Source organism: Sodiomyces alkalinus, assembly GCF_003711515.1.
Source record: "Sodiomyces alkalinus F11 unplaced genomic scaffold SODALscaffold_2, whole genome shotgun sequence".
NCBI lineage: Eukaryota > Fungi > Ascomycota > Sordariomycetes > Glomerellales > Plectosphaerellaceae > Sodiomyces > Sodiomyces alkalinus.
In genome coordinates, this window is record NW_021167080.1 from 4,860,115 (window position 1) to 4,878,826 (window position 18,712).

General features: G+C 42.8%; 2 protein-coding genes across 2 annotated transcripts; one reads left to right on the top strand and one right to left on the bottom strand.

Moving 5' to 3' along the window:
• Positions 1 to 400: 400 nt before the first annotated feature.
• Positions 401 to 2,283, bottom strand: SODALDRAFT_357329 (hypothetical protein; the record flags this gene model as incomplete). Its single annotated transcript, XM_028613992.1, has 6 exons — positions 401 to 458; positions 527 to 581; positions 878 to 910; positions 969 to 1,052; positions 1,203 to 1,316; positions 2,196 to 2,283. 6 exons carry the CDS (start codon positions 2,281 to 2,283, stop codon positions 401 to 403), a joined length of 432 nt encoding a protein of 143 aa, XP_028469099.1.
• A 15,231-nt stretch (positions 2,284 to 17,514) lies between these two features.
• Positions 17,515 to 18,267, top strand: SODALDRAFT_357331 (hypothetical protein; the record flags this gene model as incomplete). Its single annotated transcript, XM_028613993.1, has 4 exons — positions 17,515 to 17,606; positions 17,757 to 17,796; positions 17,888 to 17,969; positions 18,140 to 18,267. The coding sequence occupies 4 exons, from the start codon at positions 17,515 to 17,517 to the stop codon at positions 18,265 to 18,267; spliced, it is 342 nt and encodes a 113-aa protein (XP_028469100.1).
• Positions 18,268 to 18,712: the final 445 nt, after the last annotated feature.

Consider the following 18,712-nt stretch of genomic DNA (forward strand, 5'->3'; position numbering starts at 1 on the left):
CTAGTTTTAGGCCGGAATACGGCCTATAAGAATACTATTACAGGAACCGCCGGTCTTCTGCTCGCCGTTAATAAGTTCTTGGCCCTGGCAGAAGTTAATAAAGTTAGCGGGATCTTGTTACGACGGCTTCCGGTCCTCTATAGTATAGCGAACGATAGGGGACTGGCGTCGAGGTTTTAGTTTAAAATAAGAAGAGGATGTCAACTAAAGAGCAGTATCTGTCGTTCGTAGTGGTCTGGTCGTAGTTGCGTCGTAAAGACTAGGCGTCTTCTTCACAAGGTAGGTTCAAGCGTAGAACAGTAGTCCAGGTGAAGACTTAGATTGATCAATGTCTTGTTCTCTAGTAGAAGCAAGACCTAGAATACTCTGGTATATATAGTAATGCCATCTGTGACTTCCTCTAGCCATATATTCTTGGATCGTTGGGAGCGTTGGAGAGTTGTGGTTCCAGACGCTCCCTTGTTCCTAGAACGTGGGAGCGTTCCGAGTCCTACGCTCCGTCGTTCCACCCTGGTCTTTTGGTCACGTGAGCCGCCACGTGATTTCCAGTGCTTCTGTCGGGGTTTCCTGTATGTTGGGCTCTTTGGCCGTGACAGATCTCTATTTAATAAGATATACGTTAGCCGGGACGCTCTACTGCCTATAAAGATACCTAGGTATAACGGGATTTCTTATATAGCGGCTTCGACGCTACTGTTACCTGGCTAGCCCGGCTAGTTAGAGCCCTACTGGATTAATTCAGGAAGGAGATAGGTGTTTACTCCGCCGTTATTATTACCACCGTTATTATTACTCCTATTATTGTTATCTGAGCTTACGGTTAGCCAGGGTATATAGATAGCGAAATTAGTGATCGTGTGCTACTTACTATTGTCACCATTGTTGTTGTTGTTGTCGTTGTTCCCGTTATCTAAACAAACTTATTAGCTACAGGGATCTGAAATACACATCATTACAGGAAGTCGTACTGTTGTTATCATCATTGTTGTTATCATCATCGTTGTTGTTATTATTGTTGTTGTCATTATTGTTGTTGTCATTATCGTTGTTGTCTATACGTGGTTAGTAGCTAGTACGTCTAGAAGTAATGTCCGGAGCCGACTTACTGTCTCTATTGTTTCTATCGTTATTGGCGTTGTTATTATTGTTGTCATTGTTGTCATTGTCTGGCCATTACTTTTAATCGAGTGAGTTAGTCGTACTGCCGCCGAAGCCACCGCTACCAAAGCCGCCGCCGCCACCACCGTTCCTAAAGCGACGGTTGCCGCCGTCAAAGCCGCCGCCGCCGAATCCACTACCGAATTGCCGACGGGCGACTATACAGGAATATAGAGAATTATGTTGGCTGAGAATGCTAGCTTCGGTAACGGCGGATAGGCCGGCCAGGGCTATTATGAAGTGCGTGATATATATCTTAATATCGAGGAAAGAGGAGAAGTAGAGGGCTGGATATCGGATGACTGGACTAGAACCGTTATCGTCTCGCAGAAAAGTTTTTAAGTGGAAAAAAAAAAGTCGATAGGTTTTCTTATAAGCTACTAAGTGCCTTGTTCGAAGAGTAGTAGAGAAAGTCGTAAAAAAAGGTGGTGCTAGACCGGGTATAGAGTCGAAAATATTTAATAAGAGAAAGGAAGGTTATAGACGTTTAGGGATATGTAGTCCTTAGAAAAGAAGAAATAAATAAATAGCAGACGTGAAAAAAAGATACTCCTAGTGTGAAAAGAAGAAAGAAAAGTAAAAGAAGGGTGAAAAGAATAGAATAATAGAAGAAAGAAGAGATTAGATAGTAAGGTTAAAGGGGGGAGTTATTTAAAAAATAGTCTTGAGAGGACCGACCCTCCCCCCTATTAGAGTTAAGAGCTATAGCTCGAGTTGGAATATTACTTGGAGGCGGCGACCGTCCTACTAAGATAGAGATAAGGGCAAGGAGGTATCGATCTCCGCGATCTTAAAATATAGTATAAGGGGTTCCTTAGGGAAAGGGTGGATAGATAGCCTAAGAAGGGCTAAGAAGGGTATAGTAGGAGAAAGGGACTTTTAGTCTATAGGAGAGAAAGGGGCAGCGATTTCTAAGGAAAGTTAGGATATAACAAGCGTAAGGATATAGGTAGAGAGGTTTCGTGGGTAAGAGAGCTAGCTAGGTGGGCATTATCCGTATATATAGATACCTATACTGCTATTCGTTAGGTCCGGACTCCGGAAGGGGATCAAGCCGCCCCAGAAACCTATAGACTCCTTGGCTCGGCATTGCCATGACAAGCGGAAGTGGAGGTTAAGATGCATGCAGCACGTTAAAGATAACGGGTTTCTAAGATTCTGCTATATTAATTATCTATGATATCCTATCAAGACAGCTATAGGATATTATATGCGTTCTAAGTCCGACTGGCCCTGGGTGAGAGAGAAATTAATGTGGTTCGTCCTAGGACTGCTGAGTATGGTGTAAGGGCCCAAATACAAGAAGAACACCACATAAACGCATTAGGCCCTGCAAACACAAAGACATTGGGTCTGGTTTCTGCTACGAACTAGGGAGGTATACCCGGTATTATCTGAAGTCGCGATACGGCTCCCCGTGTCACAGAATTAGATCAGTGGGTCTACCAGGGGCTATTTCCGCTAATAAGGGGATAACGTGTGAGCTGCAGAGTAGACGCCAAGGCCTAGGGCGTTTCGAGCCAGTTACTCTTAGGCGCTGCTAAAGCGACTAGGCCCTTAGCCGAGTATTAACTATACTATTGCACGAAGTAGTCCGAGCGCGACTACGAAGTACATGTAATTACACCGAGTACCCAAGGTACCTTAGTTCCAAATCTTCGCAAGTCTGGTAGGGACATCGGTATTCGCGGGCTGATGGCACAGTATACAGCATACGAACGTAGAGACTAACAATAGATAGCTAAGGTAAAGGGTAAAGGTAGCCAAGGAAATAGAAGCAAAGAAACGCTTCTCGTCCCCCTGCATACAACTGACAAATTCGTCTCATGTGCAGAATCTCCGTTGATCATCAGATTTCCTTATCTCTCGTTCACCTCGTCATAGTGTCTAGTTTTCAACTACTCGCAATAGGACATGGGGGAACAGGTTGGGGTGCGTCAGGTATCTAAATTGACCAAGCAATACCTACGGACGAGTAGAACATACGCGTGAGGCACACGGCCGGGGGGGGGATCAATAGTCATTCTCTGTCTCGCTATTTTACATCCACGCGCGCGGCCGACGTCGGGTGCTTTAAATGATGGACGATTCATTGGCCAGGAGCACACCCGAGACCTCTGGAGATTAATTTACAATGCCGATCAGCCATCTCGATACGTACTTTGTATAATGATGAAAAGCTGCCAAAATTTCTAGAGAACGGACACAGCGTCCGAAGCCATTCCCTTTGATGCGGATACCCCTTTCCCCCTTTCCCATTTGCGATGGCCGACGAGCCGGGAGCCAAGATCACACCCCTTTTTTGGATAATCGAAATTGTTTCGAAGGATCGAGTAAAATATCCTTGATGGGAGACATGGGATGAAAGAAAAGGTTGGGACGGGGAGAAATCAGAAAACGCCCGTCCCGTTCCTGCAGGTGCGAAAAAAAAAGTGGGCTAGCGTTAGTTATAATGTGCTTCGGGATATGGAGTCTACCTACTATGTAGTTCTAGTTTCGACTGCTCGCTCTTTGGTGTGTCGACTTCTTACTGCCTACCTAGTACGACGTACATATATGTAAGGATGAGGTAGGTACCTTAGGTACGTAAGGTGCGGAGAGATACTTAATTCGTACAAGCGTCATGTTCCTGGTTTCTCCAATCCCGAGGAGTATGCCAAGAGCAGCACGTGGGTTTGGTTTAAGGGTCTGCCAAGTCGGGCTTTTCTGCACCATAGTGATTATGAAGTACGAAGTACGTAACAGAGTTCACAAGGGTAAGACCTAACTACCTTAATTACTATAGTGCCTGTGACGTGAGCAGAGAACCTGGAAGAGAATACGACGTGCCTTCGCTGACACTTTTGGCAGCCTTACGTTCGTACCCGTACTTTGCGCCCGGGCCACTTTTGCAGTCTTTTGCGGTCTTTTACGGTCTTTTACGGGAGACTTCCTCCTATAGTATATACCTATACAGGCCGTAGAAGCTGCTACTTCGTAATATATATGTTTTTAACACTTTAGATATATGTATAGTAATAAAACGGTGCGGATCGCCTATAATTTAAGATAGTGGGACTATTCTACGTAGTTCTCTTTTTATAGTGCCTAGTTTACCCCTTTTTAGGTTCTATGCCGTTTATTTTTTTTAACGCCGTTAAGCCGCCCGTCCTATACTAACTATAGGTTCTGCGGCTCCTCCTCAACTAGGTCCAATACCTAACCCTCTACTAGATCCTCCCCCTAATCCTCCTACGGCTACGCGTGGCCGCGGCCGCTGTCGCCGTTAACGGGAGGACAGGTCTACTCTCGGCTAGTACTATATATCCTATAGACTTTACCGCCCGATTAACGCTTTTACTACGCGCTATAACGGTGCTCCGTATAATACCTATAACGACTACTCAAATAGCCGAAATAGCAGGACCCGTACTAAAGGGGCTATTACTGCCAGCTAGCGTAGGGCGCGTCTATAGCCTAAGGTGCGTATAGGCCTATTAGGGTAGTATTTTCCGGGTAATACGGTTAAATACTACGACCAAGAGTTAATACGCGTAGAGTATAAATATCATAGCGCGTAGCACTGGCTTACAGAGAGATTATAGGTAAGTTCCCCCTTATACCCGTTATAGACTATTAGTTAACCGCTATTTTTTCTTCTTAGTATTTAATAACTACGAACCCGAGATTTAGCACCTATTATAACTAGGGTAACGTTAATATTTCCGTTATTCCCCCCCTTCTCGATCTCTTTAAATACCTATTATACGCCGATATGGCTTAGGCCGCGGATTATCGTAAAAGGACCCGTTAGTATAACAATACCTTTTCCTTTACTTTAGTATAATATACCTATTACCTCGAATTAGCGTAATACTGCTTTATTATCGGATTCTGCGTTCTAGGATAACGGTATAAATATTTCTACGCCTTTATCGCCGTCTCTTGGAGACACGATCAGAAGTAATATAGGATCGATAAAGAGTAACGCAAATGCTATAACAAGGGGTCTATTTACTCGGCGGGAAACTATAGGCGACTTATAGTCTAGCGGATAGTCTAATAGCGATTCGAGCTATAAGCGGACTACGCTCCCCGCTATAACGAGTATAGCGATATAGGCGCGATAATAGGGCTAGAATGCACTATAGTGATAGAAAGAAGGGCGAATCGGCTTATTCGGCGAGTCGTCGCTATTACCCCCCTTAGACTTAAGTAAGCCTATAGGCTAGGGCTAACCGCTCCCTCCGCCAGGAACGCCGCTTCCTAAGCCGGATAAGAACTCGAAGGTTACTATAATCCCTGTACCACCTAAGCGTAAACCCGTACCGCCGTCGCCGCCGTAGGCTCCGGAAAGGTTACACGAAACGTAGCTCTCTAAAGAAAACAGGAGCGGGGACGCGAAAATAGAACGCTAACCACTACAGACACCTCCGTTACTAGCGCGGAGACTAAGAGATAGGGGTGGGAATAAGAGGGGTAACGGCAACGACGTGCTTATTATCGCTGCACCGGTTAGGTCCGAGCCGTCGATACCGATAGAAGAGGAGATCTTAAGGGGCTACGAGGAGTCGGGTTACGGGTAGTAGCCGTGGGCCGAGGACCGAATAGGCGCCGATCCGAGTAGTCTTAATTCTTCTCTTACCCGCCGTCTTATGTTTCTAGAAGGAAACGAAGCGACTAGTTTAGGAGAGTCGGTGCGGTTAGATAAGAATAGTCCGGGACTAGATAAGGAGGAGAATAGTTCTATAGAGGCGCGGCCGGCTTAGGGGGTTTAGTAAGCCGATAATAAGGAGGACTTTTCGGGATAGTTTACTAACGGTAAGTTAAAGAAAGAAGAGGAGAAGAAGTAGGAGGAGTAGGGGAGTTAGATAGTGGAAGTTAAGCGTTAAGGCCGGACGGAAACTACTATAATAGAGCAGCACTACAGTGGGTCGATTCACTTAAGGCAAAGGGTCGCTTAAGCTAGGACGGGTCCCTATATTTGGGAATATAATATATCGGAGCGGTAATAAGATAAAATAAGTATATTCGGGTGGCTGGCCATTATACTAGGCGAACTAAGAGAAAGACCTAACCCGCTAATTCTTAGAAACTTAAAGGGGGGGAATATAGTATCTAACTCTTATCAGGTATAGCGGTATAGGGTAAAGCGGTGTTCTAAATATATATATAGAACCTAGGGAAGATAAAGACGGTATAAATATATATAAGATAACTAATACCGTATAAATGCCGCTCTAAAGGTCTATGTATAAGAAGAGCAGAGATATATAGACAGATAAATATTATAAAATTTTATTAATTTTTAGAATTAGTGAATTTATGATTATTCTTTTTTTTAGTTTCTTCTTTATCCCTTTCCAGCCTATTTATTTATACTTTTATTTATTCGGGCTTCTTAGTAATAGTCTTACCGTCCTTATTATAGAAGATCTCCTTTACTTTAACGGAACGTAGATAATCTATACCGCGGCTAAGCTTATAATCGTGGTGCAATAACTACTAACGGCCCTAGAACTTAACGATAAAGTAGTAAGTAGTCTAGCTAAGGATAGACTCTAGGATATAGCCACCGTAGGTAAAGGGGCCGAGGGGGTTATCGCTAGTAGCGTAGTAGAGGTAGTGGGTATCGCTAGTAGAGTAGGAGAAGTAGTAGGTACTATTATGTTTATTGACCTAGGCGGCCTCGAAGAAGCGGCGGTCGTGGTTATTAGCGAGGAAAGGCTTCTAGGTATCCGGGTTAAGGATCTAGACCTTCTAGACCTTAGCGGTGAACTCCTTTATATTATCGGTGAGCTTAGCGGCACGGGGCCCTATAGCGTAGACGCCCTCGCCCGAGGGCTTTTTAGGGCCGGACTACTCCGGGTTAAAGAGGTTATTACCCTTCTAGTTGTATTATAGCTAGCCGCCCTAAAGGCCGCCAAAGTAAAGGTAAGCCTAGCTATTATCGTTAATATAACTAGCCGGGTTAATAGAGTAGAAGCCTTTAATAGGTTCGGGCTTAGCCTTAAAAGGGCTATAGGGGCGGTCACTAACGGCGACGCTAATACGGAAGATACCCTACTTATCGCGGGCGGGGAAGATGAGGTAGTACTTACTATCCTTAAAGGCGATGTCGGGAGCCTAAAGCTACTTAAAGACCTAGGGGACGTCCTTAGTCTTAAGGATAACGCCGTGGTTAGTTAGGGTCTCTACGGGGTCTAGGGAGGAGGTTCTAAAGACGTGGTAGTCGGCTATATTATACTAATCGCTATTATCGTTAAACTTAATATCGGTCTTACGGTTATAAGACGGGTAGATATAGACCTTACCCTCGAAGACGTAAGCCGAAGGGTCGGTAGTGTAGATATTTATAATTAGGGGAGATATCTTAGGCGGTAGTTTTACTGGATATTAGAGGGCGTGAAGAGAAGAAAGGATAAAAGGGGTATTATTAAGGGATAAAGGTGAGAAGGAATAGGACGTATAAGTATGGGAGAGAAGTAGGTAGATAGGTAAGAAGGATAGACGAAGGGAGGTGTGGATAGAGGAGGCGGGGTGTTAGGAGAACTAGAATGGGTATAGTACCTAAGGTAAGGTATAGGTAGATAACCCCCCCCCCCCCCTTTCGTTACCCTGCTAAGTGGGATACGGGGGAGGGGTTATTATTATAGGGATATTTATTAAAGCTGAATAGATATCTATCTTTTTTTTTTTCCCTTAAATCACTAGTCAGTCTTACTAAATTACAACTATATTATAGTAACTAATAAGCTATTCGTATCCGTATTAATAGGATTTTATCGTTACTTCCTGCCTTTTAGCCTCCACGGCGCCGTATATTAATAATATTATCCGTATGTTTCGGAGTAATAACTGCAGGTCCTATAAGACACGGTGATGGTCTGGGAGGGCAAGTCGGAAGTGGGAATAGGTAAAATCGGGAATGGGAAAGGGAAAAAAAAATGGGGGAAGATTGAGTCCACTCAGAGTTCTTCCTATTTATCCAGTGCATTTTCCCGGCTATCTACCCTACTAAGGATCCCCACGGTGCCACTCCGTCTTTCGCCTGATATGCGCTCGTGCTTCGTGTTGTCTCTTATTGTCACTTCTGCCCCGCGATCCCCAGAAATATCTGAAACCCATTTCGGTATGTATATTATATATTGTACGTATATAATGATCTGATATCGCGCTGCTGCGTGATGATACCCCGGTTATACGTTGTGGTTCTCCGCCTTGGCAAAGCGATGTCTTTAGTGTCGTAGTGGTTGTTATAGGAGTTCTGACGACGTAAAGATAGAGGAGTTGATCTGCGTGTAATTAACCGGGACCTTTAGCCCCAAGAATACCCGTCGAAAGTCGAGCTATATCAGGTGGTGGTTTGGATAACGGCGTGCCAGAGGTTGAGCTGAGTTTGTGGTTGATCGGTCCGGGGTCCGGGTTGAAAAGACACCCCGGAAAAGGCAAATAGGAATAAACTATTATACATTTAATCGTTATTGAGTTGATACTTTTTTATGTAATTAAGCAGCTTACTGTTCGGGAGTTGTGACGTCCCAGGACTGTGTATCCTAATAAATAACATGAAATAATAATAAGCCTTCCTAAACCCAGCCAGACTACTAAAGGTACGACTCCCGTCTGGAATATGACATGGTTATATAATCACGCCTAGATACCCACAACAAGCCAGCCGTTGAACATGAAGCTGTCAATAGCCACAGTAATAGTACCTCGTAGGCATATGTCGCGATCCTGCCAAATCCAACCTGGAATTACAGGGTCAGGTCCGGTTTAAACAACCCGTGGACATAGGCTCGCTTACCACATCAAAACTACCTAGAGCTTGTCTTCTTCCAGAGCACCACCTCTACCTTATAATAGACTTCTCTCTCTATATCAACACCCTACGCGTCTTCGCCACCCCACTCCCTTTCTTTTAGTACCACGATACACGCATTTATCCACCTCCTTCAATACTAACACGCCTGAATTAATATAGGCCAACATCCTCTTCTTTCCTACTTTTACTAAGGTACCTATAACCTTCGTTACCTCCCGTTTCAACACCTTTCCCATAAATATAGGTCGCTTCTTGACTCCAGCTAAGATTAGCCTACTCGCCCTTATAGAGCTTTATATGGATAAACTTATGCCTAATTCTGCTATAATTCCCGTTCTCTGCTTTATTACCTTAAATCTCCTTAATCGCGAACCTATAGTCCTGGCACCTAGTTACTCCTCCTCTCCCTAATCCCGGTGGACTAACGCCGAGCGGAGGGTTAGTCTAGTAACACTTATATATAATTTTAAATCTCTTTTTACCGTTTACCTAATCGTTATCGGCTTACCGGGGAGGAAGCTATAAGATATCTTCCTAGAAAAGCTCTAGGATATTAACTCTTTCTATCAGCTCTATAATTTCTTCGATCACTAATCTTACACGCTTATTATACCCGGCGAATAGCTACGCCGCTTAGGTCTTACCGAAGCTAAACTATAAGGTATCCGTATCTCCCGTAACTCCCCCTTTAGCACTTTTATTAGATATTACTAGCTTAAGTTTAGCCACCTGCGCTTTAAGGACTCCGTTAAGCTCTAGAAGGACTTTATCAGCTACCGATAGCCTACTTTCGGCCACTATCGGCGAAGGAGCCCTTTTATAGACCGTATAAGCTTTAATTACGTCCTCGACGTAGGTAAATAGAGCGATTGGAATATCGAAGCAGTTAACGTCCTCGCTTTTATTACCTACGGTTACGGCCACTCTCCTACTAGTAACTCTTCTCTTCCTCTAGTCTGCCTATTAGTACCGACGATATAGAATTCCTACTTAAATTTTAAATCGATAAAATACAGAGTACGTTTTCTTCACCTATACCTAGTCCTTCCTACGCCTCTTATCTTATAGTTACTACTATTACTCTCCCGGCTAATAATTCTCTGCCCCTAAGTATATAGAAATCGAGTTTCTCTTAACGTCCTAGTTCGTTTTTAGCGTCTCCTTTAAGATAGTCGAGTAATTCCAACCTTAAATCACTACCTAAGGTCCGCACCGCCTTTCTTTCCTAACCTATATATATCTATATATATATTTTTACTTTCTTTTTGTTTCTTTTTTCCTATCCCTTCTATTGCCCTTTACCGTCCTTCCGTTTTTATCCGGCTGACCGTTAGTAGCTTCCTCGATATATAGAAATTAGGCGACTATCCTACTATCCTCGATTATCTTTATCGCTACTTTAACTATACTATATAGAGCCGTGAGCGTTTTTACTATTAGTATACGCTTCTAAACTTAGCTATTATCTAAGCCGGCTTTAGCTTTTATAAGGATATGTTAAAGACTATATTAGAGACCGTGTCCACCGCCCGTAAGAACTAGGATATACCGTGTCTTAACTTCGCTCTTAACTAGCTATTCTAATTCGGCCGGGGATATCCCCGACTAACCTAGGACCTTAAGTCCGATAGTCTTCTCGGCTCCGGAAAGGAGAGCTTTGCCTACCTCCGCGCTAAGACTAAGGAGACTAGTATATAGCCGCTATAAAACTCCGTCTTACTTAGTAAGGCTAGACTAGGCTTTTATAACGGAGAAAGCGTAGCCAGTGGCGTGGAAATACTAGTCTGTAGTTCCTAACTTATCGTTATATATAACCTGAAAAATCTATATAGCGCTTAGTTAACTATAGCTATAGCCTTATAGGAACGTCTTAGCCTCGCCTATCTATCTACCATAAAGAGCGAGATATTCCTCTGTTATTATATTAGATACGCTACTTTTAATAATTAGCTAAAGGTTACCGTCCGTGTCGCTATACACCTTACCGAGATAGGTAAGTACGACTAAGCTCTAAAAATATTAGAGGCCCTTAACGAGAACGCCCTTCGCTTATAGAAGGCTAGTTAGTATTAGTATAAATACTAGGGTATTATTAAGTTAAACCGTGACCTGCGCCACGATAACCTTACTACTGCCGAATAGCAAATTTCTTAGCTTCTCCAGTTAAAGCAGGACGATATAGAGCCTAACGTGGCTTTTATTATTAATTCCCTATATATCGACTATCTTACGCGCCGCGGAGATCTTTAAGCCGCTTTTAGTAAGGTAGAAGATATACTAGATGTCTTTAACGACGGGAAATAAGATATTACCCTATATATACACCTTATGCTTCTTAAGGTATAATTATTCGATAAGGCCGGCCGTCCGTAAAGAGGCTTTACCCTAGTAATACGGCTCGTAAGCACGGCCTAGCGGGCCCGCCTTATCCCTACCCTCTAGTAGGCGTCTAGTACCCTCTTTAATATCTTTTTATCCCTTAGCGAATTTAATATAGCCGCTTAGCTTCTAACAGCCGTCCTCCCAGGTAGCCTAGAGTATAAATCGGCTACTATAAACGGATAGCTCTATTTATATCTTACCGATACGAATATAGGACTCGCCGGGAAAGCACCGCTTAACTCGGCGCGGCGAATAGAGTATCTAATAAGGGCCGTGAGTACTGTCGAAAAAGCCTTCGATTCTTATTCTATTATCGAGGACACTAAGAAGTAATGCGAGATAATAGCGAAGAAGGCCACTATTATAAAGGTTATAGGGGATAAGGCGCTGGCTGCGGATTATACGGCCGCTTATATCTCTCTGCGGGAAAGTGCCGTCGCGCTCGCTATATATTAATAAGCATAGTATAGTCTGTAGTATCAATTATACTAAGTGATCCCGGTCTGTATAGGCAATATCGCCCTTATACGTGCAGGACACCCTTGGCATAAAGGATCCATAGATATCTATCACTATAGCCGGAATCCCCAGGGGTCTTGTATAGCTTATAAGCCTTAACGTTATAACTATATCTTCCCCGGCTTAGCAAGCCCTAAAATTCGATACTTATTATAGCAATATAGGGAAGCAGTGTTAAGTAAGGGATTCTCTATATATATAATACCGCCGCTTACTAAATCGTTCGGTGCGAAATTAAAACAAGATTTCGAGTTATTAACTATTTTAATTATTTAGAATCTTGGAGATTATATATAGGTCGACTAGTTCGTTATGCCGTCCTCCCTCTCTCGTTACCCTATACCTCGGTCCTAGTAATTAATTACTATCTGTCTAAGTATTACCCCGTAGACGGGTAGTCGATTATATTATTATAAACTTAAACTAGCTTAGGTTATCTTATACTTATTATGGTAGTTAACCTTATTATTCTAGCTATATCACCGTTAGCGAAGCTATTTTCTCTCCGGAGCTAAAGAATAAAGGGAACAGAACATCTTAATCCGCCAAACCGAGTAGCTCCAAATCTTTTTATTTTAAGACGGCAAAAACGGTATAAATAAGTCGACTTCCTAATATAAGGAGGATACGTATAAAATAGTCTATATATTATATTAGCCTATGCCGCGTAACGATATTAATTAAGATTTGCTTACTTTATCACTATCGCCCTAGGCGAAGTTCGTAGTGCGGATATTCTAGTAAGGGTACTTCGTACGCTCCTCTAGAGGAGGGAGGTACGACTAATACTCCTAATACTACTCGTTCTAGAGCCGGTAAGCGTTCTAGCTGGCTATAGAGACGGCGGGAATATAGGCGCTATTTTATTGGCCGTTTATTGGTTAGCTAGATTAATTTTCTATTACTCCACTTGTATCTAGTCGCTTCCCTCTCCCCCGAATACAATTAAACCCTAAAGAAATAAACGATACTTGATAGGGCTTATAGAATAACGCTATCTTTTTTAGATAATCGGATACTAGAGGAAATCCCTTAGAGTAGCGGGACTAGAAGGAAAGGGGGAGCCGTACTAGACCGAGATCTTACGCCAGAGCTCTAGGTTGATTATTAGCACCGAGAAATACAGCAATATCGAGAGGGACGTCGGGGAGGAGAAAGAAAAAAAAAGGAAGAAACACTAACTAGTGGTACTGGTGGTATACTCCTTAGTATACTAGCGCTTGCAGATAAAGGTATTTTCGGTGCTGGCCAGGCGGCGCTAAGCCGTAGCTTATAGCTAGGCGATATAGCGCGGGGTAGCGCGGACAAGCTATCGCTAGAGGACTATTTTATCTTTTTTTCGTTATCGTCGATGTCCGGGGAGGTTGTTAATTGAGGGTTGTGATTCGGTGTGTCGTGAGGCAGCTAGTTAAGATCAGGTCATAATAAGCTCGGCTATGGGAACGTCACTCTGCCTTGCAATTAAGGCAGCCATTTTCCGGGACGTCTCCGTGGGCTTAGGTTTTATAAGAGGATTACGTGATAAATCCGGCTTACTACCTAGTGCGGATTCAGAGAATAGAGAAAAGCCCTGAACGATATATTATATGACCTCGCGGCAAAGGTTCGCGTTGCCAACGTCTTGTTTTATAGAGCGACAACGTCGCGTTATATTTAACATCGTTTTTTATACAGTCGATATTAAAATCTCTAGCGTATATTAATAGCTTGAGTTGCCTAGGAGGAACTTATATTAGAAAGCTCTATTTAGGGAAAGAGCTCCATATACAGTCCAAGAAGCTGCTAGTGCTAACGGCGGCGCCTATGCATCGCTATACTCTATACACCCTCTCCGCCGCCTTAGGAGTAGGCGTTGAAGGAATGTGAGGCATAGCTAGCAGATAATATATATCCTAATATATATTCTTGCGTCAGAACCAAGAGTTACTTATCTAAGCTAGGTTTTCAAAGATATCTCTACGAATTATGACCTGGAACGGTGAGTCTTCTGCTACGACGGTTATAAACTGTTCATATAGGAGTTTAGTTACTAACGTTAATTTAAGTTAACGGTATACGGTTAGTCACTTTAAAGGAGTATGCTTCTTAATATCCGGCTGATTTGGCTTAGAAACCCGTTCGGGTACTAGCTATAGATGGAGAAACGGATATTTTAGGTCTATAGACCCGACCCCGCCTTCCCTTACTAGCGTTCTGCGTCTGACACATTCGCAGGGAATATTCGATGTCTTAGAGGCCGATATTATTATTATGCAGGAGACTAAGATCTAGCGGAAAGACCTTAGAGATAATATAGTCCTTATCTCTAGCTAGGATATATTCTTTAGTCTCCTAAAATATAAAAGGGGTGAGTTATTATTTCCCGTCCTACCCTAAATACTAGATTATAGGCGGTATCTAAAACCCTCGGAAAGGTTACTCGGGAGTTATTATCTATACGCGAACTCTAAAGTGCTGCCTTATCCGGGCGGAAGAAGGAATCACGGGTATTCTCTGCCCTCCTAACTCGTCGGTAAAGTACTGTGATCTCCCCGATACCTAGTAGATCGGGGGCTACCTATAACCTGGCTAGCTTTAGATAAAATTAATAAGGCTTTTCTTAATTCCGAGGGTCGCTACGTAATCCTTAAGTTCTCCGCGTTTATCTTAATTAGAACGTATAGTCCTACGAACCGTGATACGTCCCATAATGCTTTCCGGATCGGTTTTCTTAATACCCTGGATATTAGGGTCCGAAATCTAATCGCTACTGGAAAGTAAGTTATCTTAACCGGTGATCTAAATATTATACTTTCCGAAATAGATACGTTAAATATTGCTAAGGATCTCCGGAAAGAAGGGCTAACGGTTAATAATTAGATGGCTATGCCGGTACGATATCTTTTTAATTAGCTTATTTTTAAGAGATCCGTTATCGGAGAGCGCGAGGAGGGATAGGAGGAACCTATTCTTTAGGACCTATACCAGTGGTTTTATCCACGCTGCTAGGGTATATTTACTTATTAGGATACGAAGAAGAATACCCGTCCGGCTAATAACGGTAGCCGTATCGACTATATACTATGCTTAGCAGGTATTAAAGAGTTATTTATCGACGCTAATATTTAGAAAGGGTTACACGGGTCGGATTACTGCCTAGTCTATACTATATTAGGAGATATAGTTAAGGTTAGTAACGGGGAGGCTTATCTCCTCGATTTAATATACCCTTAGGGGATATTTCGAGAAGGAAGGAGACTAAGAGAATAGTTATAAAGGGATCTCCTCCCCCTATCTACAAAACTTATAACCGAGTTTAACCGGCGACGTAGTATTCAAGATATATTTATAAAACAACCGTCTACTACGTCGTCGACCCCGAAAACACTTAAACCGGCCAACTCCACCGATGGTTCGACGGATTTCGGAATAAAGAGAACAAGAGACGCACTCGAGACTCTAGATATACGGATATAAGAAACTATACTCTTAATAACGCTAGAAGAGCTCCTAACTATAAATAGTTCTCTCTTATCTTAAAGTATAGTTATAACTAAAAGGCCCGAGATAAAGTCCTTATTAAAGAGGCCTATAGAACTACTATCCTAGCCTAAAAGAACGTTTAAAAGGACTAAAACGAATAAGAGCGAGCTAAGTATTAAAAGAAATAGAGGTAGTTCCGCCTAAAGCACTTTAAAAGGCTTCTTTAAGCCGAAATAAACTAATATCGTTTTATGCACGGTAACCGTGCCGTCTAAGACAAGTATATTAGAGTCACTCTTAATACTAACGAATATATCCCTAATAGGAAGCAGGTATTCCTAAATTAATACAAGCGATACACCTAAGACCTCGACGGACGCGATATATAGTTTATCGAGTAAGCAGGAAATCTTATCGTCGACGTAGCTATCGAACTCCGCGATTAAATCCGCCGAGAAGGTATTCGACCCTATTTAAGCGAAGGAGTCCTAGTTAAGACCTTAGCTAGGGAAGAGGATACCGCCGAAATGCGAATATAGCGAGCCTTGTATTAGCCTTACAACTAAGAAGCCTGGTGTTAACTATAGTACGTGACGTTATATCTTTTTTTCTCTTTCTATTACTATATTGTTTTTTCCTCGCCCTATTATCGACTTACTTTTATCTGATTTTCAACCCTCGGCAATATTAAAACCCCCACATATTATAGGCAATATTGGTTACTTTTAAAAATAAAACCGGGTAGCACTAAAAGTGTTGCCTGGCGTCGGGGTTATTATAAAATACTATATTATATCTCGTTCACTCTATCCCCCCTATCCAAGCCTAGGGTAAGAATAGGCAAGAATACGGCCTCTTTCCTACCTAACGGGTAGACTAACCCCTTCCCTATTCTCCAGGGCGATTATTCTATATATGCCTAAGGCCCCTAGGGCCTTTAGGAGAGAAGGAAAAGGGAACGTAATAAAGATACGGAACGTTTATATAGAGTAGCGACTAGAAGGACCGTTAATAGTAGACTATAGGTATTTATACTGCTATAGGGTCTAGAACAGGATACGTCTACGCTATAAAGCTGCTAGGACTAAATTTTAGCTTACGTTACTAAGCTGTTATAGGCTTCTATCTTAGAGAAGTTAACTAGTAATGATAGCCCTTAGCGTATTATCGTTCGGCTTTCCATTGCTAGTCGTTCTACATTAAGGGGCTTTTATAAATATACACACACACATATATATATATATATAGGGGTTTATTGTACTAGGTTGCGAAGAACCAGCAAAATATTATTATTATATCTTCTAATTGTTTTTCCTAGGGTTATTTCTTTAGTTATTATAGTTCTCTGTTAGTGTGTTTATACACTCTTAGAGAGAAGGAAGGGTTTATTTATATCCCGTAAGGGGGGCTGGAATTATGCAGCTTAAAGGTATAAAGGCGGAATGAAAAGATATATCCTAGTAAAAGCTCTACCTCCTATATCTCGCGTGATATAAATGCGACGGTATTGATTTGGAAATTCCCTATTTTAACCATGAAACGAGAGCCATTCAGGCTGTTCTCGAGCGTCAGGGGGTGGCCCTTTTTTTTCTTTTTTTGTTCTCTCTCTCTCTCTGAAACCGTATTATCCTGTGACGAAATTCTTTGTTTTAGCCGTGTTCTGTGAGTATATATATCTGAACAGTGTGTTAGATACTACGTTGTACCTATCAAAGGTCGACCCCATGATACGGGATCTTTGCTTTATGATACCTACTATATTACATTATTGCCCTCGTGGAGGTTGGTTCTTCACGGATCCGGTAGGTACCCGCTAGCCACCGGATACCGTTAAGAATGCGCACACTACCTTAAACTACCTTAGGTACCTTATTGGTTATCTGTTTACTCGATGAAGACTTTGATGCTCTATATAGCGATTGGAATATAGGTTTCTTGTGTCCGTTAAGACAGCTTCGAGTTGGTTTTCCGCCCCTATCGAGGTTTAACATTACTTTTCGCGACGGAGTCTCTCTCCATAGATGATGAGACGGGAGGAAACAAAGTCGTTGAAGATGATCATTTATGCCTGGTAGAATATGTGGATGACGGGGGAAGAGGAAAAAAAAACCCGCACACGATCATTCCGACATACAAAGTAACGGTTGTTGGTGCCAAGTGAGGTTATACTAACTGCTGGCAATTAAATGGAGTTGGCCATTATTATCACTCTATTCGACTTCTCCAGAAACGAAACGAACAAACGACTATGCAATCTCGACCGCGTGTCGACCTATGCGTGCTTGAAAAAAAAAGGTTGAAAAAAGAGAAGAGCTCTACACTACCGAGTTCTAGCCGGAAGCGGCGGGAAGTCGGGCGTTCGTTATTTTATATTATACACCAAACCACACCCACGCGGCCCGCTGACGATAGGACCTCTGATTGAGAGTTCACCGGTGCACGAAGTCGTCGTGGCGGACAACGGACCGGTTGGCGCCAGAGAGCTACAAAACCCGATTCGTCGATTACGGGTACTGAATAGTGACACTAGACAACGTCGCAGACAACGTCGCGGTCTAGAACAAGTGCGAGAGGCGGAGGCATGACGACACGCAAGACAACGGTTGTATTGCGCAGGCGAGACTAGAGCGAGAGACATATGGTCCGGTTTGCTAGCAGATGTTCGATCCGAATGCTCCGAAAGGAAGCCCATTAACGAAGCCGATTCTTTGGGTCGTAGAAACTGCCAATTTTGACGTTTACTTTCTTATTAAACTAAACCTGTTGTTTTCGTAGCTTTGGATAACCCCCAGACAGCTCTTCACAATCAAGAGGCCAAGAGACCAAGAGACCAAGAGACCATGAGGCCAAGAGACCAAGAGGCCAAGAGACCAAGAGGCCAAGAGACCCAAAGGGGGACCCTTTTTGAGATGCGCAAGACGCAAGACAATATATCCTAGAATTAACGGCGACTCTATATAGAAGAATTAGCACTAAGGATATTATATAAAGGGCAGAGGCGAACTTATATCCTTATTATCGGAATCTTTATTTATAGTATATACGGTATTCTGTAGAGTGTTAGCGGCGTTGTAAACGGTAGGGGGGAGCTATATTACTTATTAGTCGCGGTTACTATATGTATAACCGGTATACTTACCTCCGAGCACTTATAAGTATAGCAGGAATACTCGTAGCACTTAGCGTTAGCGCGGGCCGTGCTAAGGCCCGATTAGTAGTAATACTTAATACTATATTCTTATTTACACTACCGAGTAGCGTACTATAAGTAAGGGGCGATACGGCGCGGTCCTAAAGGGTTCTTAGGTGCTTAACGTTTCTTGGGAGGGGGGGTCGGAGTCTACTTATTATTAGTTACGGCTAACCTCGTAACCCGTAATAATA